Genomic DNA, 27,977 nt, shown 5'->3' on the forward strand with positions numbered 1-27,977 from the left:
TCATGAGGATGGGCACCAGGAAGTTCTTACTTCCTGAAAAGTAGAGAAACTGTTCATTTCTAAAGTTCTTCCTCTGGTAGTAGGCAGTAACAGGTGAGGCTTTCCAGGCAGTTGTGTGAAAGCACCATCACCCACTCAGCCTGGCAGCCTGGCCGCACAGTTTCCACCTTGGAACCCTCCAGCCTCTTTCCCCATGGGATGGATCCTACACTCCTGGGAAGTTCCTCAAAGACTGGGTGACCAGTTCAGAACTCGTCCTGTGTAGAGCAAGTCACTTCCAAGGAGGTTTCCCAGGCTCCAGAGAACATTCTAGAAGAATATAAACGGAGATTCCTCTTTGTCAAAAAATGTAGGCACAATTTCTCACTCTTTTCTAGGGCTAAAAACCATCTGATGAATCTGATGATTTTTGTAATGTTCTGGAAACCTTTGAGATGGTGGGGGTGGCGGGGGAGAGGTTCAAAGGCAAACTTTCCCTCAGGGCTTCAAGTTTATTTACACAGCCAGCCAGTAAGGCAACAGTTCTAAACTTCAGCGAGCCATGGAAGGCTTGTTAAAAAACACTGCCCCATCTTCAGAGTTTCTGTGTCACTGGGTCTGGGTGGAGCCAAATAATGTGCATTTCTAACCAGTCCTTTGTGACACAGATGCTGTTGGTCCAGGGACCTCACTTTGAAAACCACTGCTTTATGAGAAAGGCAAGAGGATGCTTTCTGAGGTCTCTTCTAGCCCTAAAATCCTATACTTCTCTCGAAACACACTCCATCCCCAGCCTTTGCCCTTGTGCACCCACCAGACCCAAAAATACCTGAGGTCTCAGGAGCAGTCCACCATGCCACCCAGCCGGTAGTCCTAGAAAACCGGTTCCAGTTTCAGGACTGGAAAGTGTGGTGAAATGGATTTGTCTCTCCTCTCCACAGCTGTGGGGAGGCCATGTGGCCTGGTGCTCTCCTTTCCATGGCTGTTTGGGTCTCCTGACCATTCTCCATTCTCTTCTTAGTGCTTTATCTCCCCTTCTACCACCCTCACTCACCTCCTTACTGCCTTAGCTCCCGGGGCTGGCACTTCTCTCACTTCCCAAAGAAGGGAGAGGAGAGGCCATGAGCCTTCCAGGTGGGTGTGAATCCAGCGGTTAGAAGGTCCCTCTCAACCCAAGGTTGCTGACTCTTGTTCCTCAGGTGCTTCTAGCCTCCCACACAGTCTGCGGTAGTAATGTTCCCTGACTAATCTTGTGGTTTTTCCAGAGGCTGCTAATAAATGTCGAGTGCACAAGAAACAGGTGGGTAGGTTGGGAGAATATCTTGGAGGAAACTGGAGGAAGGCACCTGTCCCCGTGAGCCACACCCCTCCAGGACTCTGACCCACTGGGCTGGGACTCAGGGGCCAGGGCTGTAGGGGTCTCTGTGCCCCGGGCACTGGACCAGAGCCTGCAGTGGTTTGATGTTTGAGAAGTGAGGGCGGAGGTTCTGCCTGACTTTAGAAGGAAGGGAATGCTATTCTACAGCTTTTCACCACTCATGCAAGGGGGAAAACCAAAGCTCTAAGTCATATGCACAAGGACAGCTCCCTGGAGCTCATCATCTAGTAGGCTGAGACCTAAAGTGACCAACAACCTCCCCAGTCACCACCAACCATCTGTCGGTGACAAAAAGCTTTCTCTCCCAGCTGGCCAGCATAGGTTCCTCCAGCTTGGACCCAGACACTGAAATCTGCAGTACAGCAGAGAGGGATGAACCCAGGGATGTCACTGGTATTACTAAGTTCACAGAACACAAATGCCACTTTCTTCACTCCTTGGGCAAGAGGCTGTTCTGTGGGGGTCAGGGAGAAGCGTGGACCAATTGGCCTCTAATTAAGTAAACAACCTCCCCTGTCCTCCCCTACCTCAGTCGATAGCAATGGGGCTGGCCGAATTGGTTCCAGATGTTGAATTCAGACAGAATCCGATTTGGGCTGGCTTGTGCTTTCAGCTCAGGCTGAAACACTATTTAGGGGAAGAAGGGAGGGGGAGGAGGAGGGGGAGGTAAGGGACGTTAGGGATTAAAAGAGAGAGGCAGTTGTCTTTGTGTTTAGTGAAAAAACGACGCTGTAAATGGTACCATGGCGGGTGGCATGGGGTAACGGACTGTACCCTGTACAAAGAGATGAGATTGGGGTTAAATTCCCATCGCTAGAGTGGCCTAAAATACTGTCACTGGCCTTTCTGGGTTGCAGCTACTTCATCCATAAAATAGAAATAGTGATTTGTTCTTTGTCAAACAGAGGGGTCTAGCAAACATATATCCCAGGGATTCCTTTTAGATCTCTGTTCCGAAGCTAGGTCATGGAAAACCTGGCCCCACAGAATGGAATGCTGCTTCAGGGGAGGACCGTCCCTAACCTGCCAAAAACAAGGCTTACCCTTCTTTCTCTTCACAATTTCTAAAATCATTCTGAAGTGCCAGCTTACAAACTCACGGTCAGGAAATTATGCCTTTTATCTAAACTCTTCCCAAAAGGAAGGGAATTCCCTGGGACCCAGGATCGTTTTTCTCAGAATACAGAGCACAGAGTAGAAGCCCAAGAGACACTGTTGATGAATAAAGATCACTTCTAGATGCAACTTTATAAAAAGTCCTTTCTTAGTGATTAGTATCACAATTAATGTTGTCAACATCTTTCAGAATAGTCCCTTGCCACTCAGAACTCATCAAAAAGGGAGGTGGCAAGAAGTGGCATTTAGTCTGTGGGTGGGGCCGAGGTGGGGGCTGCCTATAGCATCCCCAGACCCTAGCAGCCTGGGAGTGAGGAGTTGGGAGGATCTGGGTGTTTCCCTTTGGTTTTCGTGTGGCCATCTGGCTCCCATGCCAGTGTGTGCTAGTGAATCCCTCCCCTACTCCCGTCCCAAGCCCCCCTACCAGTAATCCTCCATGCTTCCTCCTCTGCTGTAGACAGGGCCCTCCAGCTCCCTGGGGCTTGGGAAGATGTTCTCATGCTGGATGATGATGGTTTTGATCAGCTCATTCACGTGGGCTTGGCAGGACACCTGGTCGTGGCCCTCTGGCACTGACATTAGCGAGGGCCCGAAGCAGATGGCGAGGTTGTAGGGGTCCATCATGTTCTCTTCACTGAACTGTGATAAACTGGAGGAGAAGGGAAAGGGGGCAAGCTGGAAAGCTCTCGCATGAATGCCCAGAAAACACAATCACAGGAGGCGCTGCCAAGAGCAAAAGCAGAAGGTCCACAAATTGCCACCTGCCTTTCTGGGTGTCAGAGACTTTCCAGAAAGTAAGCTGGGGAGAAGACTGACCACCAGAATGGTCATTCAGGAGCTCAGGAAATGCAAACTAGAGGTACTTGCTTGCAGCTCTGATCCCTTCTCTCTTTCCAGCTCCCATTTCAAATTCTACTTACCACCCCATCCTCATCCCTATCCCCGGATCTATCAAAGGCCACATGACCTTGAGAACATGTCACTCTGCAGAGCTGAATACGGCTGCTACACACCAACATACTAAGCTGCCAGGGCAGACGGGGACCCTCAGGCTGCCCTGGTAAAGATATGGTCAGAGGCACAGGCACTGTGCATTGTGTACCTTCTTGCATAACAAAATAATCAAATTATTAGGGATATTCCTTTCTAGCCTCTAGACTTATTAACAAATAGCCAACTGATTAGCTTTTGTATTCCATCAAGCCAGTGAATTTCTTCCTAGAACAGCGAATGCAATTGTTTTTCGTGTTCATAATCTCCTTCTATATTATTACATTCAGGATTTATTCAGGAAAAGGTCAGCATGCCATTTGGCTTCTGCTCGGGCTTCCTCTGGATGCAGGCTGACTTCATTCTCGGGTATTTATTTATTCTGGGAACTCTCCCCTTCTCAGCCAGCAGCTGTTTCAGCCACACCTCCAACCTTGGCCAAGGACCCAAGGCCTTCAATGAGCCACTGCACCTGATGAGTCCCATTGGGCCTTGCCCGTCCAGGCACTGAGGGCTGGGCCAGCTCTGGATACCTCCCCAACACAGCCCGCAGAGCTATGAGCTCTGCTGAGGAGTCTCCCTTATAGGCATGGGCAGGATTTGATTCTGAGAAGGAACCAAAGGTCCCCTGTTGGGAAACGAGGCCTGAGACTCAGCTGTCTCCATCTGAGTAGCTGTTCTTCAGAACTGATTGCAGAGTTTGTTTCTGTAGTGTACCCCTCATCCAGCCTCACATTACAAAGCCCATTACCCTCTGACTCAGTGGTTCTCTCCCCTCCTGGAGATGTACCCCCTGTCTGTTTGCGAATCACTGCAGGACTTGAAGAGTGGTATTATGGACGTGATGGGAAAAAAGAGTTGAGAATCACTGTTCTCTAGAGCCTAGAATCAAATGCAGGAGAGGCCAGCAACGGGGGAGGTTACAAATCTCATTGGACTGCTTCACAGGAGTTCTTAAAAGTGTATAATCCTTCCCCGGATCCTGAGTTCAAAGAGAGCAGAGATTTAAAAGACTAGGGGAAGTTTCTAAGTCTACTTCCTAGTCAAATTAAAACTGGAGAGGGACAGGAGGATAATTATCTTGGTAACCTCAGAGAAAACAACTGAGGCATGAGGTGCTGCAGGCTTAAGCTGTAGCTAATCCGAGGCTGGCCAGTTCCTGGTGTCATGGAGGGACAAAGAGGAGGAAGGCCTTGATACTTTAGAGTGATCTGACAATGTTTTGGTAACATAAAAGAAAACCAGTAGTGTCTGGGAAGCCTGATGGTCAAAGGGAAACAAACTCTAGTCCTGAGAGTCCTAAGTCAAAGCTCTGTGAAAGATGAAAAATGTTGGGAAGCCTGCTAAGGTAAGAACTGTTCAATTCATAGGTGGCTACAATGACCAGGAGCTTGAAGAGGACACATCTTCGTGGACTGTGGTCTCATGATTCTAGGTCTATTTTCTTGCTCCCATCAAAATACAGATGAAAATCCATTTTTCTTTTCCAATATACAGTGGGAACATCTAAGTTTAGGGGCTGAAGCAGTGGTTCTTTTTTTTTTTTTTTTGAGATGGAGTCACCTGTCTGGAGTACAGTGGTACAATCTTGGCTCACTGAGGCCTCTGCCTCCTGGGTTCAAGTGATTCTCCTGCCTCAGCCTCCCAAGTAGCTGGGACCACAGGCGTGCGCCACCACACCTGGCTAATTTTTATATTTTTAGTAGAGAGAGGGTTTCGCCATGTTGGCCAGGCTGGTCTCAAACTCCTGACCTCAGGTGATCCACCCGCCTTGGCCACCCAACGTGCTGGGATTACAGGTGTGAGCTACTGCGCCTGTCCTAAAGCAGTGGTTCTGAACTATTTAGGGGACACAAGTTCCTTCAATAACTTGACAAAAACTAGGGATTCTCTCCCCAGAAAAATTCACATATGTGCGCATATAAATGCACACAGTTTTGTGTAAAATGTCATGGTGTTAATAATCTTTGAAGTCCCTGAAGGCTGTGTCTAGTGTAAGAGTATAAAAAACTGGGCTTTTATTTTTAAAGAAATATCTAGGCCAGGCGCGGTATAATTACAGGCTCATGCCTGTAATCCCAGCACTTTGCGAGGTCGAGGTGGGTGGATCACCTGAGGTCAGGAGTTTGAGACCAGCTTGGCCAACACAGTGAAACCCTGTCTCTACTACAAATACAAAAAAATTAGTCCGGCGTGGAGGTATGCGCCTGTAATCCCAGCTACTCGGGAGACTGAGGCAGGAGAATCGCTTGAACCTCGGAGGCAGAGGTTGCCGTAAGCAGAGATTGCGCCATTGCACTCCAGCTTGGGGGACAAGAGCAAAACTCCATCTCAAAAACAAACAAACAACAACAAAATAAAAACAAAGAAATACCTAAAATGGATAACATTAGTAACAACTCTCTGCTTTAAAATCTTTGGTGTCGACTTGTAGTCACTCATGCCATGTCCTCAAAGAGTTCTACTGTATTTCTACAGTTTCAGTTCATATTATTAGTGAATTCTCCTAACTGATTTGGACACATCTTTTGTGCTTCATAAAAAGGTTCAGCATTGTGGTTAGGAACAGAGGCTTTTTGGGGCGCCAGGATTGGTGTTGGGAAACTTACTTTTTAGCATGCACTTTTCTGGATTTTTAACTTTTTTATGATATGCAATTACCTCTCCAGAGGGCCCCTGCTAAGCTGTACTTGGATTCCAGACCCACAGAAACTGAGATATTAGCTTTTTTGGTTCCTTGAGATTGACAATGTATCCAATCCAAGAACAAACCGTAGCCAGAAATAAAGTACACATACATCCAGGACTCACAGCAATGAAGAAAAAGGGTCCTGATGGTCTGAGCCCAAGCAGAGTCTGCATCGGGAGCTACCTGCCAACTATTGCTACCCCTGTCCGGAAGTGCACGCCTGTCAGCTGCTGTCTTCCTGTGGAGGTGGTCTGCTTTATCATTTGTGTCCTGCATTCTATTTATTATTTTAGAAAACACTTTATTAATGCTGCATTTTTTTAATGTTAACACTTTGATGAGCAAATCAATCTCGTTTCAATCAGAAAAAAAAACCAATAAAAGCAAAACAAAATGAATAATTTGAATTGGTGCAATTCCTATGCTGTCTTCAATAGTGGCTGCCGTCTCTGCAAGCAGCAACCCTGCATGGATGCTTATTCTATTGTTTCTCCCCACTGTACTGTCACATATAGTCCCCCAGCCCTCCCTGTTTTCCCCTCATCCCCATTTGCTCACCACTGTCATGCTCCTAGATCTGGGGGCACAGACTAGGCTCATGTTGAGGGCAGATATTGGTCTCTGAGGGGAGACAATGACTGGTAGCCCTGAAGGGACTAACTCGAGAGTAATTAGCAGAGTTTCCAGGCTGCACGTGAACACGCTGACTCAGTGGGGTGTTCAACCCAAAGGCAGTGGTGGTGCTGAGTCAGGGCCTGGCCAATGAATAGAGCAGACACAACCGCATGGAAGAGACAAGATGGGGAACAAGGACCCTCTGTAGCTCTACAGGGCCAGCAAGGGGGCTACATGATAGCGTGGGTGCCCCAGAAAAGGTCTCAAGCTGGGGCCACTAACCCAGATACCTATAAGGCCAGGTTGACCACAAACTTGGAAGCAAGCTGACACTTATGAAATGGTCTCTAAAGTTGTATTCCTTTTAAGCAGAGACTAACCTTGTAGAAGGCTCTTCATTTTCACAAAGAAATATATGCAAAAACACCTTGGCCCCTTGGTTTACCTTTTGTTTCCCCCACTCTGATAGATTCATGGATCCAGAGAAACATTTTTGTTCTCTATGAAAACCACAAAGCAAGAGTGATGATAAATAGCAACTGAATTCAGCCTTGGGATTGGGGGACAACGGGGAGGGCTGGGGACTGTGGTGAATTGGGGAGTGCCTGCCCCATCTAGGGAGTACAACCCTTACTCCACAGGGAATTGCTGCCACCAGGGACTGCAGAGTCAGTATCACCAGATCTAATAATTTTTCAAAAGAAGCTAGAAATCTAGGTTTTTAAAAAGTGAAATTTCCCCAAATGTAAGTATGATTTCATTGTTCTCAAGACACAATAGACACCTGAAGAGAACACATCTTCGGCTTTATCTGGCTCTCAGGGTGCCCATTTATAACCTTTGGTCTAGGCTGTTGAGGGCGAAACTGCAGCAAAACCAAAGTGAAAAGACAGAGGTGCCTCAGAGGGGAGGAATCACATGTCCTTGCTTGGTGCCTTTCCTGTCATGTGGGGACTCCAAAGCTTGCTCCACACAAGGACATGCTGCTTGGACGAGAAGAAATGCCCCATCCATGCCCGCGGACCCTCTGCTCCTCAGACCTTTGTTGTAGACACATCCGTTCCCTGGGTGATTAGCTAAATACCACCAGTACATGGGCAACTCCTGCACTGGCAGCTCCACTCCTGGTTTCTCCCTTAAGGGTTGGATTCCTAGGTCCAATTGTTCAAAATCTCCACTTGGACATCTCACAAGTGCCTCAAATGACCATGACCACATCAACACATTGTCTTCATTCCTTTCTCCACACCTTGTCTTCTCCAACTCCATAAATGACCTCCCTATGTCCCTGTCGCTCATGCCAACAATTTAGGATTTTTCTCTTCATATTCTATGTATAATCCATGCGCAAATCCTGTTAATGCTATGTTCAAAATGTATCACAAACCTGACCCCTCCTCACCGCTCTCCAGACTCAGCCACTAACACCTCTGGCCAGACCAGATGGTAACCTTGGGATAGGGTCTCCCTGTTTATCTTCATGACCCTTTCCAGTAACTTCTCCACAAAGCAGTTGGCAGTTTTAAAAAAAATAAAATACACAAATCAGATAGTAACATGCCGGGTGCGGTGGCTCACGCCTGTAATCCCAGCACTTTGGGAGGCTGAGGTGGGCACATCATGAGGTCAAGAGATGGTGACCATCTTGGCCAACGTGGTGAAACCCCATATCTACTAAAAATACAAAAATTAGCTGGGCGTGGTGGCACGCGCCTGTGGTCCCAGCTACTCGGGAGGCTGAGGCAGGAGAATCGCTTGAACCTGGGAGGCAGAGGTTGCGGTAAGCCAAGATCGCTCCACTGTACTCCAGCCTGGAGACAGAGCAAGACTCCGTCTCAAAAAAAAAAAAAAAATCTTCTAATTGCTTCCCAAATCCAAATCCAAACTCGCTATTACTGTGACTCTGGGGTTTTAAATGGCCCCGTGGCACTCTTTTCTCCTCCTCTGGGCTGCTGCTTGTACACTGTCTTCTCAGACAGGCCTCTGCTGTCCACCTCAACTACAGTGCTTCTCCCTCCTTTCATTCAGACCCCTTTACTCTTTCCCCTCTCTTTACTCTTTTTTATTTTTCTTCCAAGCACTTATTCCACCTGATATATCTGTTATTGGCTGTTTCCTTCCCTGGAACAGGAGCTAAATTATATCAAGGCTTTCATCTTTTATTTAACGATGTATTAAATAAGTCTAGCACTGTGGCTAGCACACAGTAGGTGCTCAATAAATATTTTGTTGGGAGGGATGAATAGGCATAGGTCCATAGAGGAACCTCCAGTGCCCAAGCCAAAGCGTGATCTAGCTGTTCACTGGGAAGGCTACTCACTGATTGAGGAAGGCAAAGAGGTATCTCATGATAATCAGAGTGGTTTTGGGCAGGACTAGGAGGACTTTCCGGATGTGCAGAGCTCTCTCCTGCAGGTTGTCCATTGCTGAAAAGAAGAAAGCCATGTGTTATCCTCCACTATGACTGGGATCCCAGGCAGTAATGATCAGAAGTCCCTACTACCAGCAGGGGCAACACGGACAGCATCAGATCAAGCCCACACACAGCACTGGTGCAGTGACAGGAGTGTCATCCCTGTTGCTCCTTGGAGTAGGGCTGTTAGAAGAGGGCACCTGCTGGGCTCCAGACATTTACCATTGCCGGCTGTAAGGTGTATACTTCTTGGGCACAGGGAACTGTGCCAAATCCAAATCCAAACTCGTTATTACACATTATTAATATTAAACTGAACTAGCGTTGTTGTAATCTCATTGTTATTAATAACATGTTTGGATTTGGATTTGGATTTGGGCACAGGGAATGGGGTTAGAAATGTTCCCTACAGTATCTACCACCCTCTTATTCAAACAACCACTGACAGGGAGCTGCCGCCAACCTGCTGTAACTGCTCAACACAAAGCCTCAAAGGGCCTACATCTCGGTGGGAAGAGAGGCTGTGCAAGAGGCCTGTCCTGCTCACTCCACACATGCCATCTCATCCTCTGGACAAATGTGGCTTATCTTCTCCCTCCCTTATCTGCACTATGAATGAGTAAAAAGTGGCCTGAGGCAAGAGGTAGCAGGCCCCTGGGTATGTAGTGATATTGTGAAGGAGACCTGAAAGGTTTTCTTGTGCTGTGAAGAGGTTAATTATAGGTCAATTACAGGTCCTCCATCATAGGCAGCCTCTCACTTCCACAGTGTGCCATGTAAACACTGTCATTTTCTATGAGTGCCTTTATATGAAAAAGAGTTGGGAAGTACTGGATTAGGAAGAAGAGTGTATCTCTAGGGAAGAACTGGGCAGCCAAGGGATATTGAACTGTCTTGGCAACCCCAGTTCAGCTTAAGATACTTCACCTAGGCCCAGTCCTGGAAAAAGACAAAGACATGACCCAAGGGAATCACATTCTTAATCACCCACATAACTCACTTCCACTAGACTCCCACAAACAGAAGTCAACAAAACAAACCAGAGTGCCAGCTTCCCAAATGCCCTGGGCATTTCTCAGCATAACAGAGAGGGACAAGTACTCAGGGCAGATACTGAGTGAAAGTGGAAACTCAGCAGGTATGAAGATCTGGTCAACCTAGGAAGAAGGATCTTTTCTCCATTCAAAGGTACCACTCCCTCCAGCCTCTGGAGCCATCAGTCAGACAGGGCCTGCTTCCAGGCCGACCTGTATTAATCCAAGTTTCCATTGATTGTTTTCCCTGGCAAACAAATGAGAGGGTGTTCCAGTACCACAAGCTAAACCAAATGGCTAGGAATAGCTTTTCAAGACCCAAATTTTAGAGTAAGAGGCAGAGAACTCCTAAGAGGATAAAGCAGAGAATATATCTTTCTCTTTGGGAAAGTATCCTATTACTACTTTTAAATGTGCAGAGGGCTTTTGTTCCTAGAACACATATTAATACATTTAGCAGGTAAGCCATGTCTTGTTTAATGCAACAAGCATGAAATATTTGCAACGCTTATGCTTTTCCCCCTTGTACCATGAAAAGCACAAGTATTAATGTATAAGCTTCAAATACATAATTGAAAATAAAGGTATTTTACTAAAAAAAGATAAAGCCCAGAGATGAATCAGAAGAAAAAAAAAAAAGCCAGGAGTACTGACTTGGGGGGTCCTAGATTCTTACTGAAAAGTCTTTCCTCCTCCCCTCCCACCAGGGGATGACGGAGTGAGGCTGAGGAGAAATTTCACTGGGGAAAAGAAAAACTTCATTGAAAAGCTTATGAGAACACACAGACCCTGTGGAAACTTTTTATCTCTTGCTACCGGTGCTGTAGCCCAGAAGCCAATCTGAAGCCAGAATGGTACTTACTGACGCAGGCCATCAGGTCATGAAAGATGTCCTTGGGGAAGAGAGGGTGTTCCAGTCCCCGGAAGTAAAGCTTCAGGACACCAGCTATGGAATCCATGTCATGGTCGTTCTGGTCCCCAGCCAGGGGGTCCTCTCCTGAGGATAAGCAACCCCCACGAAAATGAAAGAGAGTGAGAGAGGCAAAAACACACAGGACGAACGTGGGGAGGGGGTGAACCATGCATGTCCTGGTCCCAATCCATCAGCTTTCTGCCCGGCATGGTGGCCATGAGTGGGACAGACCAGGGAACAGATAAAGCAAAGACTGCTCCATTTCAGGGGCTCCAGGACCAAAGCACAGCAGATGAGTCCACCAATATAAACTCTCTTGTGCCAGCCTGGCTCAGGGACATTCCCTATGGGCTGAGGATGGGACACAGCAACTGTATCTCACAAGAATCATGAAACCAGGCTGGGACTGAGCCCCTGCGGGGAGAAAAATGAGGCCAAGGAGGCCAGCTCCTGAGACTGGCTCTCACGTCTCCTGGCCTGCAACCAAGAACACCTACTTACAGAACAATCATGCCAGAGCTCCCTATGGAAAATTTCATATCAGATGTAATTAGATTTAATGATAGGGCCAACCTCAAATTGAAACTATATATATCCATTACAGTGACGGAAATTGCCAAAGCTTGCCCATTACCTTAATAGCCCACAAAATAATAAATGGGCTACAATGAACAAGCGCATTAGCCTTGATATTAACTGCTACCAAGGGTTCCGGGTGAAGCCATAAACCGCCCAGATATCATAGTTAACTTCTTGGGTTTTGGCAGATCATCGGCATGAAAGAGGCAGGATGGGTAGGGCTACGAAGGAAGAAGGAAACTGGGATGTGCCCTGGTATTTCTCTGCATATCTACAGGGGAATGTGTACAAGACAGCAGGTACCCCCTGAAGAGACAGGTAAGTTGGCTTCCTGACCTCTGGGGACCTCTTAGAGAAGAAAGGGTGGAGCCAATACCCCAGGGGGCTGGCAAATATTTGGTTTTATCTTCAAGACTGATTCCCTACCTCTCTCAAAGGCATTTTTGATGTCATTCACTTCCACCTGGGATCCTGACACCCGGAAAATTCCTTCATGCTGTAGTCCTGGAAATACACAGAAAACTGATCAAGAAGAAGAAAAAGCAAATTCACAAGCATAGTGCCAAGCTTAGTTGAATATCTGTCTCCCCCAGCCAGCATGTATTTAAGCACGCTGTCTCTCTTCTTTAGGCCAAAGGAGAAAAACATGTGCAAGGATGTTGGAAAAGTCACTGGAATAATTTCGAGGCATTCATTTTCATTAGAAAGCACCAAGTTAGAGCCTCTTTTGACTCCAAGGGCGACTATGAGGCAGATTCCTTCCCTTGTTTTGCCTCTCTTTTCCCATCTGTAAAGCAAGGAAGTGACCCATTGGTACTTTTTAAAATCATCTAGGGTCAAGAATAGAAAAATGTACTCAGGAAGCTGAGGCAGGAGGACTGCTTGAGGCCAGGAGTTTGTGACCAGCCTGGGCAACATGAGACCCTGTCTCTAAAAAATGTTTTAAAGTAGCCAGGCACAGTGCTTGTAGCATGCCTGTAGTCCCAGCTACTCAGGAGGCTCAGGTAGGAGGTTCACTTGAACCTGGAAGTTAGAAGCTACAATGAGCTATGATCACACCACTGCCCTCCAGCCTGGGTGACAGAGTGGACTCTATCTCAAAGAAAAAAAAAAAAAGAATGGGAAATAGGTCAAGGCATTAGTTCTCATCAGAGGAGTTTCATAAGGTCTGAGATTATAATATTGCTTTAGCTGTTTTAACACGGTTTGATTGTTCAAGGGGGCAATGCTTTCAATACTCATGAAAAAGAGAGAACATGAAACTATAAGTCAGGAGCGTCCAATCTTTTGGCTTCCCTGGACCACATTGGAAGAAAAATTGTCTTGGGCCACACATAAAATATTCTAATGATAGCTGATGATAAAAAAAAAAATCCCCCCAAAATCTCGTAATATTGTAAGAAAGTTTACGAATTTGTGCTGCAGCCCATGGGCCACAGTTTGAACAAGCTTGCTATGAAGTGATCAGTCAACAGATAGTATTGCCAGACATTGTGCTAGGCACTGGTTCCTGACTACAGCTTTACTCTAAAGACAAACATGCATGAATGTTATACTACGATAATGTGCACAAGAATTTATTGGTTTTGTTAAAGAAAAAAATCATGAAAAAAAATGCTGGCATAGTGAGTGCTGCTAATCAATGCTTTCACAGAAATAAATTACTTGGTCCTCACAAGTAATAATGTCACAACAAGGTAAAGGTTGGCAACAATCTCATTCTCTGCATGAGGGGATTGATGAGTGATAGCCAGCCTTAAGTTATACAGGAAGTAAGAACCAGGGCCATGACTCAAACTCAGGCCTTGTGGCTGCAATCATACTCAGTCCTCAACACCAGGCTTCTGGAGCCTATTGGAGTGCAAGTGCAGAGGCTGGAACCACATTGGTCAGTCTGAGCATGGACATGGCTTTTACAGACAGCACCACACACACAACTGCAAAACGGGTGAGAAATCCAGCAAGTGCGTCATCAGTGCCAGCCCCAGGGGTTGGACTGGACTAGCATCTCTGATTGCATCAGGACCGCTCAGCTTTTCTCAGGATTCCTGGGTCTCAATCTTAAGCATTCTGTCAAAATCCCTCTGTTATGGCACAATCCTTCAAAAGCCTTGACATGCTGGAGAAATCTCAAATTTTATTTTAGGAAAACAAAATAGACTAATGCTACATTTTGCCCACTGTTTGAGGGTTTCTCAGTGAGGAGGCAGATGAATTCTATCAGCTAGACCTTTGGAGGTAAACCACATAGGCCGGGACTGAGATTTTGAATCCAGCTGAAACAACATTAAGAAGTAAGCAGAGCCCGTCCGGGAGGGAGGTGGGGGGCAGCCCCCGCCCGGCCAGCCGCCCCGTCAGGGAGGGTGGTGGGGGGCGCCTCCCCCCGGCCGCCGCCCCGTCCGGGAGGTGGGGGGCGCCTCTGCCCAGCCGCCCCTTCTGGGAAGTAAGGAGCCCCTCTGCCCGGCCGCCACCCCGTCTGGGAGGTGTACCCAACAGCTCATTGAGAACGGGCCATGATGACCATGGCGGTTTTGTCGAATAGAAAAGGGGGAAATGTGGGGAAAAGATAGAGAAATCAGATTGTTGCTGTGTCTGCGTAGAAAGAAGTAGACATAGGAGACTCCATTTTGTTCTGTACTAAGAAAAATTCTTCTGCCTTGGGATGCTGTTGATCTATGACCTTACCCCCAACCCGGTGCTCTCTGAAACATGTGCTGTGTCCACTCAGGGTTAAATGGATTAAGGGCGGTGCAAGATGTGCTTTGTTAAACAGATGCTTGAAGGCAGCATGCTCATTAAGAGTCATCACCACTCCCTAATCTCAAGTACCCAGGGACACAATCACTGCGGAAGGCCCCAGGGTCCTCTGCCTAGGAAAACCAGAGACCTTTGTTCACTTGTTTATCTGCTGACCTTCCCTCCACTATTGTCCTATGACCCTGCCAAATCCCCCTCTGCGAGAAACACCCAAGAATGATCAATTAAAAAAAAAAAAAAAAAAAAAAGAAGTAAGCAGAGGAAATATAGTTACCTGGCTTGTAATAGGCCTTAAGTTGTCTGCTCCTGTAAAGGAATCTCCAGAACATTCCTCACAGAGTGGCAGGCAATGTTAAAACCTCATTAGTACCAGTGTAATAGGACTATAATACTAGTTACAAATGGGATGTAAAAGCCAGATAATGTTGTTTAAAGATAGTATGTAAACAACAAGTGCTTTGAGAGAAACAGCCACATGTCACAATATGGTATAAGCAAATGTCATCTCGGAAACCAGGCTACTCACTATGTTCTAGTTGGTGAAGCCATTGCAAAAATTCCTGAAAGAGCGTCATCATCTTGATACTGTTTGGTAGGTTAGGACACCAAGGAAAAGCAGCCTTGGCCTGGGGGGTCCAGGACAAGAAGAAATGAGAGGAGAGCTCATTGGAAATCAGGCAGCAGGCCTGGAACACACGGAGCTCTCTTTAGGTCTGGTCTCTGTTTCCTCCTGAGAACTTATGTTTTGGAGGGACTACTATGTGTTCTTGCTCAACAGACAGAATCTCTAGATTCTAGAAGCAGAAACATTAATAAGTGGCTGGTTTCCAGAAAGTAAAGGGAAAAACCAGTTGGCTTTTTATTATAATGCAGGCGAATCCTTACATAACCAAAGTGACACATCCATGATCTTTTAAATTTTTTCTCAGTTCACATGAACATGAAAGTATAAAACTCATCAGACTTGGACTAAGTTACTTGGAAATGGCACAAAACCTTCCATTGTGCACGGGATCCAACCATTGCCAAAAGTTGTTCTCCTGGAGAATTCTTGAAATGATTTCTACAGCAGCCATCCCATGTTCACGTTACGTTGCTCCCTTCCTCATGAAAATGGTGGTTTGTTTTTTTGTTTTTTTCCATCATGATTCAGTTTCAATTGTTCCTCAAATCGCTTCTCTTCCTTTAAGCCTTCCTGAATCACCCTCACCCACCACTGAGCTTTCTCATCTATATAATGGGGACTATAATGTCTACCTCCCATGGGATTTGAGGATAGTTAGGATGTGAAAATCCCCAGCATTCAGTGGGCCACAGACTCTTTCAAGACTGACACAGGTTATGAGCTCTATCCTCATTAAATGCCTATACACAAAAATTTTTACTATGGTTTTTTAGGGAGTTCATGAACACCTTAAGCCCCTATTTGGGAAAAATCAATTTAGTGGAACAGATGTTTTTTGAGCAGCTACTATGTGCTCAATTGTTAAAAAATCCACAATATATTTATTTGCTTGATCCTAGAATATATATAAAATACTTTTAGAATTGCTAATCCATATCTGTGTGATAAAAAATTACTAATTACTGTAAAATATTTGTTTAGAGATCTTTTTATCTTCAGATTTATATTACAGTCAAGACAAATTACTTAGGTTATTTTCTTCCTCATTCTCTTCATTGTGGTTATGTTATTCACTTGTAATACAGTTAGGTTTATATGTTACTGTCTGCATTCCATTTTGGGTTGTACCCATACTCTGCCTTTATTTATTTATTTATCTTTTTTTTTTTTTTGAGACAGGGTCTCACCCTATCACTCAGGCTGGAGTGCAGTGGTGTGGTCTCATCACAACCTCCATCTCCTGGGTTTGAGTGATTCTTGTGCCTCAGCCTCCCGAGTAGATGGGATTACAGGTGCCCAACACCACACCCAGCTAATTTTTTTGTATTTTTAGTAGAGACAGGGTTTCGCCATGTTGGCCAGGCTGGTCTTGAACTCCTGGCCTCAAGTGATCTGCCCACCTCAGCCTCCCAAAGTGCTTGGATTACAGGCATGAGCCACCATGCTCGGCTTGTTTATTTATCTTTTGAGTACAGGAAACACTAATGTTCTAAAAGTCAAAACTACACTAAGGTAAGAGAAATGCCACTCCTTACCATTTCCCATTGCCCCATTCTTTTCACGTTTTTTCCATCCATCCCCTATAGGCAACCAATTAAATATTAGTTCCTAGATTCATCCTTCCTGCATTTCTTTTTGCAGAAATGAGAAGACACATGGATATTCTTATATCTTCTTCTCTCTTATATAAAAGGTAATGAAATGCAAAAGAATATCTATATATATAGTCCCTGACTTGCAATAGTTTGACTTATGATTTTTTGACTTTATGATGGTACAAAAATGATATGCATTCAGGAGAAATACTTCCAGTGTTGATCTTTTCTTGTGCTAGCAAAATATAGTACGATATTCTCTTATAATGCTTGGCAGCAACAAAGAGCCACAGCTCCCAGTCAGCCACATGATTACCAGGGTAAACAACACATACTCTACAGTGTATAGTGTTGCCAGATGATTTTGCACAACTGTAGGCCAATGTACATGTTCTGAGCACATTTAAGGCAGGCTAGGCTAAGCTCTGATGTTCCCTAGGCTAGGTATATTGAGTACATTTTCAACTTACTATGGGTTTATCTGTACGTAACCCCATCAGAGGCCGAGGAGCATCTGTAGTATTCTACACGATACAGACTCTTTCACATTTTGTTTTTTTCACTTAACAACATATCCTGGGAATCTCTCCATATTAGTTCAAAGAAATCTTCCTCATTCTTGTATAGTACTCCATTGAATGAATGTCCCATAGTTTCTTCAACCACTCCTCTATGTATGGGCATTTAGGTTGTTTCTAATACTTTGCAATTACAAACAATGCTGTCACAAATAACCTTGTGCGCATGCATTTTTGTATTGTTGGAGATGTAACTTCATGGCAAATTTCTAGAATTCCTAGGATCTGCTGGATCGTAAGTGCATATGAAGTTTTGTTAGATACTGCCAAATTCCCTTCCAAAGAGTTATATCAGTTTGCATTCCCATTAGTAACATATAAATGTGCCCATTTCCTCAGAGCTTCACCACAGTAATGGTGAAGCACTCATGCACTGCGGCTGTAAGGGGCAGAAACAGGTACATTCATGCCACAATATCTGGAACCTGTCCACTTTTCAGCAAATACCACAGCTAACACCCTGTTCTAGGCCACCATCATGTCTTCCTCAGGCTACTGCAGTTGCTTCCTGTTTCCTTCTTACAGTCTTAGCTCCATAGAGCACCAGGGATCCTTTAAAAAGATGACTCCCTGTTCAAAATTCTCCAGTGGCTTCCCATCTCCCTCAGAATAAAATCCAATCCTAGCACATGAGGCCCTAAGAGTCTGGCTTCCAGCTTCATCTCCTGCCGCTTCCTTTTTCACTCGCTCTGCTCCAGCTACGCTGGCTTCCTGCATATGGCAAGGATCTCTGCACTTGTTCCCGCTCCCCAAGATACTCTTCCCCAGATATCCACAAGGCTTACTCCCTCACAACTCTGCCCTAATGTCACTTTAGGAGAAGCCTTTTCCTTGAACCAGCTTCAAACAGTGTTCCCTCTTCCTTCTCCATCCCCTCACCCTGCTTTACTTTTCTTCATGACATTCACCAATACCTGACATATTGTATTTGCTGGCTGATCAATTGGTCATTTGCTTATCCACCTTTCAGTGGAATGTAAGGTTTATGAAGGCAGAAACTTTTTGTTGGGATATAATAAGCAACTAATATGTATTCGTTGAATGAATGAAATGTATGCTAATAAACAGTGGCTCAGACTTTCTTCTTCCTATTGTCTCTTAGGCACAAATAATTCATCCTCCCCTGAACTCAGTTTGGACTTTTCTTTGCCAACTGTTTGACTGTTAATCATTACTATCTTGTGAAATTTCTTATACTCTATTCTGAATTACCACAGCTTATCTCTTTTTAACTTATCACTTGCTTACTTATTTCTCCCAACTGCATTATAAAACCACTTAAAGACAGGAAGAGTATATTATTCCTGTTTCTGTTTTCCTACATGGCAATGCATGGTACCCAGCATTGATCAGGGACTTGATAAATTTGTTGACTGTTCAATACTGATATACAATGCTGTTACTTTAAATGAATAGGGATAAGATTTAAAAATTATAGCTGATTAGAATGAGATCAATTGTAACCATGCTATAATAATTACTATTCCAAAAATGAACCTGAGCAATGTCCCAGTTTACAGGGAGAGAAAAAGACAAGGAGAGGGAGAGAGAATAGCTGCCTCTGACTTTAGACAAGCAATATTTTATCTACCTCCTTAGCTCCAGAAAGGTCACTCTGCCCCTTTTCCTATCACAGAAAGAACAGCATCTAAAAACAATTTCTGATGCCCAGTTCCTAGAAATTTTCATAGCACTAGTTCTGTCCTTTATAAATACTCTAATCCCTGGGAAATCAAATCTCTGGCAATTATTTCGATCGCTAAATTCTGTCCAATGAGACCAGTAGCTGGTGAGGAATGGTGTTTATAAGATTCAGCTTCATCCAAGTAGAAGAGAGTATGATTTCACCTAGGCTGAGAAGCAGCCTGCCTCTGCAGATTCTCAAAAGTTGGATACAACTTTAAGACCAGCTACTAACTCAGCCCTTGGCCATGCTGTATCCAGTGAGACCAAACCAGAACAAAAACTGATTATTAGGAATCACTGCAACATTGGGAAAGGAGTTGTTTTCAAACTAGTCTGGTACAGAAAGTGACAAAATGGTCAGGCTGTACAGTGGGAGATACCCACACTTGCAAAGACTGTGAGTAATGGTGAAACTACTGTTACCACATAATAGCAGCTGTATTTACATAACAGCTGCATTTTCAAACTTACTCTCAAGCTAAAAAAATGCTGCGTGATAAGTGGCTGAGGCATTTTGTGTCAAAATATATGATGCGTTTCTTTCAATGTCTAGGTGTGGCTATTTTGAGGTAGCAAAAGTTATATGGACAAGTAAGAATTTATTCCTTTTCTGAGAATGTCAGGATGGGAAGTCAATCTCTATTCTTACTCTACAAAGAATTCCTGGAAGTTCTTCCCAATCTTTGCACAAATATGGACAAGGCTGTCATCCTGCTTACCGTGTCTGCTGATAAACCGGATACAGCTTTCCACCACCAGAGGAATTGCCTGGCTGGAGTCCTGAAAAGCCAAAGGGAAACACAACATTAGAATATTCAAACAGAGATAGCCCAGGATCAGAGAAAACGGGCCAAACCGTGCAGAACTGTCTTAGTGGATCACCGGCCGGTCTACAAAGAAGCACCTGGCCTGTCCTCCAAGTTCCAGAGCACAAAAATACAACCACCCACATGGAATGCTACACAGATGCCTTAAAGTTAGCATGTCCTAAACAAAACTGATCATCTTCTGCCCCAAACCAGTTTCTCACTACCTTCTCCACCACCTAATTAATCAATATTCTGTCATGTCTGCCTTCTAAATATCTCTCAAATCCATTCGCTTCTATCTCAACTGCCACCAACCTAGTTCAATCCACCAATACCTCAATTCCCATCCTTGCCATCTTCTGACCCGCATTTCTCTTCCTTCACGTAGTAATTAGGTAATCTTTAAAAGGGCACATTTCATTATTTAAACTCTTTCAAAGACCTCTCATTACTCTCTTACACGGCCTTGCATGCCAGGAATCCTGCCTGTGTCTCCAGTTCCACTGCCTGTTCTTTCCCCTAGCTTCTGCTACAGCTATGCTGGCCACGTTTCTGTTCTGCAAAGTCCTCCTTTGCCTCGTGGCTTTGCATGAGCTGCTCCTGCTGGGGGTATGTTCTCCTCAACCCTGACTGTGACTCCAATGTGTGGATGTGAATATTTGTTGGCACTTGTCACCACTACACCTCAAACTTCACAAGAGCAGATCCGATGTCAATTCCTGGGTGTCCAGGGTTGGCCATGATGCTCTCACATAAGAGGTGCTCAATTATTCTCAGTTGAAGGTAGCAGAATGAACCAATGGGAGCTTCAGAAAGAGGGTTTGTTTGGTAAAAAGGTAAGATAGAAAAGAAAAACTAACTCTAAATAGTGGGGACTAACAGGTACTAAGCAAAGAAGCAGGCCTCCCAGATGTCAATCTTTGCTCTGTTGTTTTGCTTCACAGTCTGGTTCATGTCACTGAACTTTTTTGGGCCTCAATTTGCCTTCTACGACTGGGGAGGGGACTGGAGGCAAGGAGAGTAATATTTCCTATTAACACATGAACATTAGTGCCTACCATTTATAGAGGAATTTAAAGAGGTGTGAGGCCATGTACTAATAAGTCTTTTAGTTGGACTAGTGCTGGTAACAATCCTATGGAGTACATATTATTATTATTATACTCATTAAAATGAAAAAGTGAGGCCAGGTGCAGTGGCTCACACCTGTAATCCCAGCGCTTTGAGAGGCCGAGGCCAGCAGATCACTTGAGATCAAGAGTGTGAGACCAGCCTGGGCAACAGACTCTGTCTCTACTAAAAATAGCCTGGCGTGGTGTTGCACACCTGTGGTCCCAGCTACTTGGGAGGCTGAGGTGGGAGGACTGCTTGAGCCCAGAGGACAGAGGTTGCACTGAGCCAAGATCAAGCCACTGCACTCCAGCCTGGGTGATGGAGCGGGACCCTGTCTCAAAAAAGAAAAAGAAAAGAAAAATGAAGAAATGAAGGCTCAGTGAGGTTAAGTAGCTGCTATGGTCACACAGCTGGCAAGTGGCAAAACCAGGATTCAAACCCAGGCAATCTCCCTCGGAGACCTAACACTTTGCCACTACCCATACTGCACCCTAGGCATTCAGCAAATATTGCCAGGTGTGCATACCAAGTATTACTCAAAACTAGTAGGGTTTTATTTTATATATACAATTTTTTTTTCTTTTTTTTTTTTTTTTTGAGACAGAGTCTCAATCAGTCGCCCAGGCTAGACAGAGTGCAGTGGTGCGATCTCAGGTCACTGCAAGCTCTGCCTCCCAGGTTCATGCCTTTCTCCTGCCTCAGCTTCCTGAGTAGCTGGGACTACAGGCACCTGCCACTATGCCTGGCTAATTTTTTTGTATTTTTAGTAGAGACAGGGTTTCATTGTGTTAGCCAGGATGGTCTCGATCTCCTGACCTCGTGATCCGCCTGTCTCGGCCTCCCAAAGTGCTGCGATTACAGGCGTGAGCCACCATGCCCAGCCTATTTTATATTTTAAATTAATTTATTGTTTTTAGAGACAGGGTTTCCCTCTGTAGCCTAGGCTGGAGTACAGTGGTGCGATCATAGCTCAATGTAACCTTGAGCAAATAGTCTCAAGTGATCCTCCTGCCTCAGCCTCCTGAGTAGCTGGAACTACAGGTACCCACACCACACCCAGCACATTTTTATTTTACATAGAGGGTCTTGCTATGTTGCCCAGGTTGGTCTCAAACTCCTAGCCTCAAGTAATCCTCCTGCCTTAGCCTCCCAAAGCACTGGGATTACAGGTATGAACCATCGTGCCTGGCCTAAACCAGTAGGGTTTTATAATGCAGCTGAATGTACAATAATTCAGCTGTGTGGAAGAAAGAGATCAGGGAGAGGGGACCAAACTTAACTAGAAAGGGCTTTAGATGTTCAGGACAGAGACTGGACTGTCAAGTGCGATGGGTCTGTGTAGCTTCTGCCCGTTTGACAGGTCTGCGTGGATCCCTCCCCTGGCTCTGAATTTGCCACTGTAGCCATAGGGTTTGGCCACTATTAGGCAAGCAGCTGGGTCTCACAAAAAATTCAGGCTGAGAGAAAAGCTGGCTTAGCCTCTACCTCTCAAGCTTTCTTGGAACCAGGGATGATGCCAAAGGGAATACTGTATGTGCCAAGGTGGAGCTGGTGTCAGGACGGTTGCAGCGACCCAAATGCTCATCTTCATGACCCCCAAACCCATCTGCTTCCTCCAGCTTTCCAGCTACAGCAGCCAGTGTCTGCCCTCTTGTCGGCATCACTGACTGGCCAGTTAGGCTAGGGTGATCTCAGGGGAAGAATCTTTGTCTTCTCTTCCCTATTCTAAGGAAGAAACTGGGTTCCACTATGAAAACGCCAGAAAAGCTCAATTTGGGGGGAGTCTTTTTATGTTTACAGACTTCTGTTATTACATTTCTCATTTACAAATAATAGCAGCAGAAGAATGAAACTAGATCCCTATCTTTCACCATATAGAAAAACAAATCAAAATGGATTAAAGACTTAAATGTAAGACCTGAACTATGAAATGACTGAAAAAAAACCATTGGGGCAATGCTTCAAGGATACTGGTCTGGGCAAAGATTTTTTGAGTAAGACCTCAAAAGCATAGGCAACAAAAGCAAAAACAGACAAATGGGATTATCTCAAGCTACAAAGCTTTTGCAGAGCAAAGGAAACGATCAACAGAGTGAAGAGACAACCTAAAGAATGGGAGAAAATATCTGCAAACTATCCATCTGATAAGGGATTAATAACTAGAATATATAAGGAACTCAAACAACTCAATAGCAAAAAACCAAACTATCTGATTAAAAAATGGGCAAATGATTTGAATAGGCATTCTCAAAAGAAGACATACAAATGGCCAACAGGTATGTGAAAAAATGCTCAATGTCACTAATCATGAGAAATGCAAATTTTTAAATAATCTCACCACAATTAAAATGGCAATTATCAAAAAGCCAAAAAATAACAAATGCTGGCAAGGATGCAGAGAAAGGGGAATGCTTGTACACTGCTGGCAGGAATATAAATTAGTACAGCTACTGCAAAAAAACAGTATGGAAGCTCCTCAAGAAACTAAAAGTAGATCTACCATATGATACAGCAGGCCCACTGCTGGCTATAGATCCAAAAGAAAAGAAATCAGTATATTGAAGTATCAGTGTAACTGCACTCTCACGTTTATTGCTGCATTATTCACAATAGCTGAGATATGGAAGCAACCTAAGTGTCCATCAATGGATGAATGGGTAAAATGTGGTATATATACACAATGAAATATTATTCAGCCATAAAAAAGAATAAAATTCTGTCGCTTGCAGCAATATAGATGGAACTGGAGGACACTGTGGTAAGTAAAATTAGCCAGGCACAGAAAGATAAATACTGCATATTCTCACTTGTATCTATAAGCTAAAAAATTTGATCGCATGAAGGCAGAGAGTAGAATGATGGTTTCCGGAGACTGGGAAGGGTAGCGGGGAGTGAGGGGTTGAGAAGTGAGGTTGGGCCGGGTGAGGTGGCTCACCTGAGGTCAGGAGTTCAAGACTAGCCTGGCCAACATGGTAAAACTTTGTCTCTACTAAAAATACAAAAATTAGCTGGGCATGGCAGCAGATGCCTGTAATCCCAGCTACTCGGGAGGCTGAGGCAGGAGAATTGCTTCAATCCAGGAGGTGGAGGTTGCAGTGAGGCAAGATTGCACCATTGCACCCCAGCCTGGGCGACAAGAGTGAAACTCCATCTCAAAAAAAAAAAAAAAGTGAGGTTGGGCAGGGTGCAGTGGCTGACGCCTGTAATCCCAGCACTTTGGGAGGCTGAGGCAGAAAGATCACCTGAGGTCAGGAGTTCGAGACCAGCCTGGCCAACATGGCGAAACCCTGTCTCTACTAAAAATACAAAAATAAGCCAGGCGTTGTGGTGCGCGCCTGTAATCCCAGCTACTTGGGAGGTCGAGGCACGAGAATTGCTTGAATCGAGGAGGCAGAGGTTGCAGTGAGCTGAGATCACACCACTGCAGTCCAGCCTGGGCAACAGAACAAGACCCTGTCTCAAAAAACAAAAAACAAAAAACAAAAAAAAAAAAAGTGAGGTTAGTTAATGGGTATAAAAATACAGTTAGATAGAAGAAATAAGTTCTAATGTTTGATAGCACAGTAGGATAATAACAGTTAATAATAATTTATTGGATATTTCAAAACAGATAGAAGATTTGGAATGTTCCCAATACATACACACCAAAAAAATGATACATATGTGAGGTGACAGATACCCTAATTACCCTGATTTGGTTATTACAAATTGTATGCATGTATCAAAATATTACATGTACCCCATAAGTATGTACAATTATTGTGTATTAATATAAATTATTAAAAAATAGTAGCAGCAGTGATAATGAAGATAGTGATATGAGCGTTTGCATAGTTTTGTTGGTCCTAGGTTTATATATTATGACCTAGAGAGAGGAAAGCTGGAAAGCTTACAGGCTACTGGCTTCAACAAATTGTGTGAGTACAAAATTTGGCCTGCAGGAAATGGAATATCAGTGGTAGTTAAAGGTAAGTACAAAGGGTTGGCAGGAAACAGGGCAAGAAAAATATTAACCTGCATGTCTGTGGTTACCAGCAGCACTCACATGCAGCCCCCAGTGGATAATCTGTGGCAGGTAAGGGTGGGCTACAGATGACCTGTCCTACTGCACAGGCATTTTTCTAGTCCCCACTGCTCCAGTGGAGTCTAAGAGTCCAGTAGGAGCACAAAATGGACAAAGTCACAAAGGCTTTGAACGCTCCTGCCATCCTCCTCTCTCCTTGTAATGTTTCTGAGCAATGAGTAAATTAATTTCCCTGGGATGTGTCTGTGCACTCCTGTGGTGCCACGAAGACCTGCACTTCACCACTGCCTTTGCATAGAGTTGACTGAGTTTATTTTATTTTATCTTATTTTATTTTGAGACAGAGTCTCTCTCTTGTCACCCAGGCTGGAGTACAATGGCATGATCTCGGCTCACTGGAACCTCCGCTTCCCAGGTTCAAGTGATTCTCTTGCCTCAGACTCATGAGTAGCTGGGATTACAGGTGCCCACTACCATGGCTGGCTAATTTTTCTATTTTTGGTAGAGACGGGGTTTTACCATGTTGGCCAGGCCGGTCTCGAACTCCTGACCTCAGGTGATCCGCCCATCTCGACCTCCCAAAGTGCTGGGACTATAGGCGTGAGCACTGACTGAGCAGTGTCTACATTTTTATGTACTATTCATCTCTTCCTTTCTCTCTGTCTTCTTCCCTCCTCCAATGTTAGAAATCCTTGTCAGCTTAATTCCTTCATACACTTTTTTTTTTTTTGGTAATGAAATCTTAGGGTTAGAAGGGGCCTTTAAGGAATCAGGCCAAATTCTCATCCAATCAGATTAAGGGAACTTTAAACCAAAAGTAGAGGGAGAAAGGTAGGGCCTAAGTTGGAAAACATAGTAAAGCAGTGGTCCAGTAATTTTCAGGAGAAAACAATCAGAAAGGGCCGGGCGCGGTGGCTCACGCCTATAATCCCAGCACTTTGGGAGGCCGAGGCAGGTGGATCACTTGAGCTCAGGAATTCGAGACCAGCCTGCGCAACATGGTGAAACCCAGTCTCTATTAAAAAAAAAAAAATACATAAATTAGCCAGGCGTGGTGGTGTGCACCTGTAGTCCCAGCTACTCAGGAGGCTATGGTGGGTGCACTGCTTGAGCCCAGGAGGTGGAGGTTACAGGGAGCCAAGATTGTGCCACTGCACTCCAGCCTGGCACAGCCAGACCCTGTCTCAAAAAAGAAAAAAAAAAATCAGAAAGGTGGCCAGAAAATCTGTGAATATGCATTATCTGGCATAATTTCACATGAGTAAGAGGGTTAGAGTTTTTGTTAGGTACTTATTTGTACTACATTTGTTAATTTTCATTTTTACCAAGGGAGAAAATACAAATCTTGACAACAGATTATATGTGAGTAATGATGAAAGAAGCATCAAAGGTAAGATTTGGGGCCTCAGAGACTGTGAAGAATGGAGTCCCCCCGAACACAAGCAGAGAAGTGAAGGGAGGGGCTACGCAAATCAAAATGTGATGGGGGACGGTGAGACTGATGCTGAAGGTAGAAGGTGCTATCATAACTTTCAAGTATGAATGTCTAGTCGATCACTGAGGAATTACTCATTGGACTCAAAAGGACAGCATTATAGAACAAAAGAATGCTTAGGGAAGAAGAGAAAGATTCATCTAAGGGAACAAGAGTGACAAAGGAAAGAATATAGAGAGACATCGTGAGAGGACAGAGCCCTGGAGAAATGCCTCAATTTAGAGGAATGGAGAAAGGCCAACAAAGAAGATATGAAGTCATGGCCAGGAGAGAAATAATGCTGAGGTTACAGGGAGCAGGGGAGGTCTGGAAGCAGCAGGGAGACTGTCTCCTTTTTAAAAAAGGTCTGGGATGGTTTAAACCTAGTCTTTGACAGGGTCAAAAATGACCGGAACCCATTAAAGACCCTCAAAAACAAAAACTACTAGCTTCTTCCTCTTGTTTGCCTGATTTGCCATCAACAAACAATTATTTCCTTGTTACTTATATAAGATTACTCACCTTCCAAGTAACTTACTATCTATTTTATCTTCCTGACCATCTTAGGAAGACTTCTTGCTGATCTACTAGTAGATATGAACTGCTAGAGAGAAACTGGGGCAGCAGAATGAAAACAAGGTCTTTATTGGATTGGGGATTTTGGTATATCCTGTAACTCCTACGCAAATCTAGCACCAGGCAAACACACTTTGCCTGCAACTGCTTAGGTGCAGCAGGATGCAAACCAGATGGGTGCTGTTCCCCTCCAACAGTGAGCCCAACCAAGGGCATATATCACCTGCCAAACTGATGTCTCTGGCACTCCTGCAGCCACAGTGGAGCTGCAAACCCCTTGCAAACATGCTCCAGCTATAACCAAGATGCCTGGTTTCAGCCAAGGAACTGAAAAGAACAAACTTCAAGTTCATTTCTTTTCTTAGTGTTAAAGGGAAAATAGCTTGCTCCCTCTGCAAGATATGCACCTATTAATTTTAAATGCACTAAATTATCTCTAGGAGTCACTCCATTCCTCTCTAGTTTTAAATGAAATTACGGAAGAAAGAGGAGGAAGAAAGAAATAGAGGAAAAAGAGGGAGGAGACTTGCAATTAAATTTTTATAATTTAAAAAATGTGTAATTGCATCTGATGGCATACTCATTAAGATGAGATTCAAAGTAGAGAAGGGGAAAATAGTGACAGCAAAACTGAGACAAGCGAGGCCTGTATCATCCAAGTTCCCCAGCTTAATGGTCCACCCTGTCAGAGCAGTCAGATGAGCTGAAGAAATGCTTGGGCTGCCGACACCATAAAAACCATGCACCCTCTTTATTCGATTATCTCCCTGTGGCTAGAGCCACTGAGAATTACCCAAAATGATTTTTTAAAGCCTGGATTAGCTTTCCCCTGAGCAGACACAAAGATATTTCTGAGCTCTCTCCACCCGCCCTCCCTGCTGTCTACTGCATAGCTGGTATGAGCTTAGGGAACATAAAATCATTTCAGTATTTGCCATAAAGTATAATTAGGAAGTCAATTTTGCTACTGCAAAAAATACTTCAATTAATTTTTTTTAAACAAGCACAAGTGCTGTTTAGATTATCCATTGATG

At 44.5% G+C, this 27,977-nt stretch overlaps 1 protein-coding gene across 12 annotated transcripts in view; it reads right to left on the reverse strand.

Annotated features, from left to right (window-relative positions):
- The window catches only part of SRGAP2 (SLIT-ROBO Rho GTPase activating protein 2), a 254,501-nt gene that overhangs the window by 15,176 nt on the left and 211,348 nt on the right, over positions 1-27,977 (reverse strand). For all 12 annotated transcript variants that reach the window (XM_003822926.6, XM_008976531.5, XM_063599687.1 and 9 more), the window contains 5 exons: positions 19,667-19,727; positions 12,133-12,210; positions 11,077-11,211; positions 9,088-9,193; positions 2,898-3,122 (listed from right to left, as the gene is read on the reverse strand). In XM_003822926.6, the coding sequence (XP_003822974.1) occupies positions 2,898-3,122; positions 9,088-9,193; positions 11,077-11,211; positions 12,133-12,210; positions 19,667-19,727 (605 nt within the window). The remainder of the gene's footprint in view (positions 1-2,897; positions 3,123-9,087; positions 9,194-11,076; positions 11,212-12,132; positions 12,211-19,666; positions 19,728-27,977) is intronic.

The sequence above is a fragment of the Pan paniscus genome, chromosome 1 (genome assembly GCF_029289425.2).
Source record: "Pan paniscus chromosome 1, NHGRI_mPanPan1-v2.0_pri, whole genome shotgun sequence".
Classification (NCBI taxonomy): domain Eukaryota; kingdom Metazoa; phylum Chordata; class Mammalia; order Primates; family Hominidae; genus Pan; species Pan paniscus.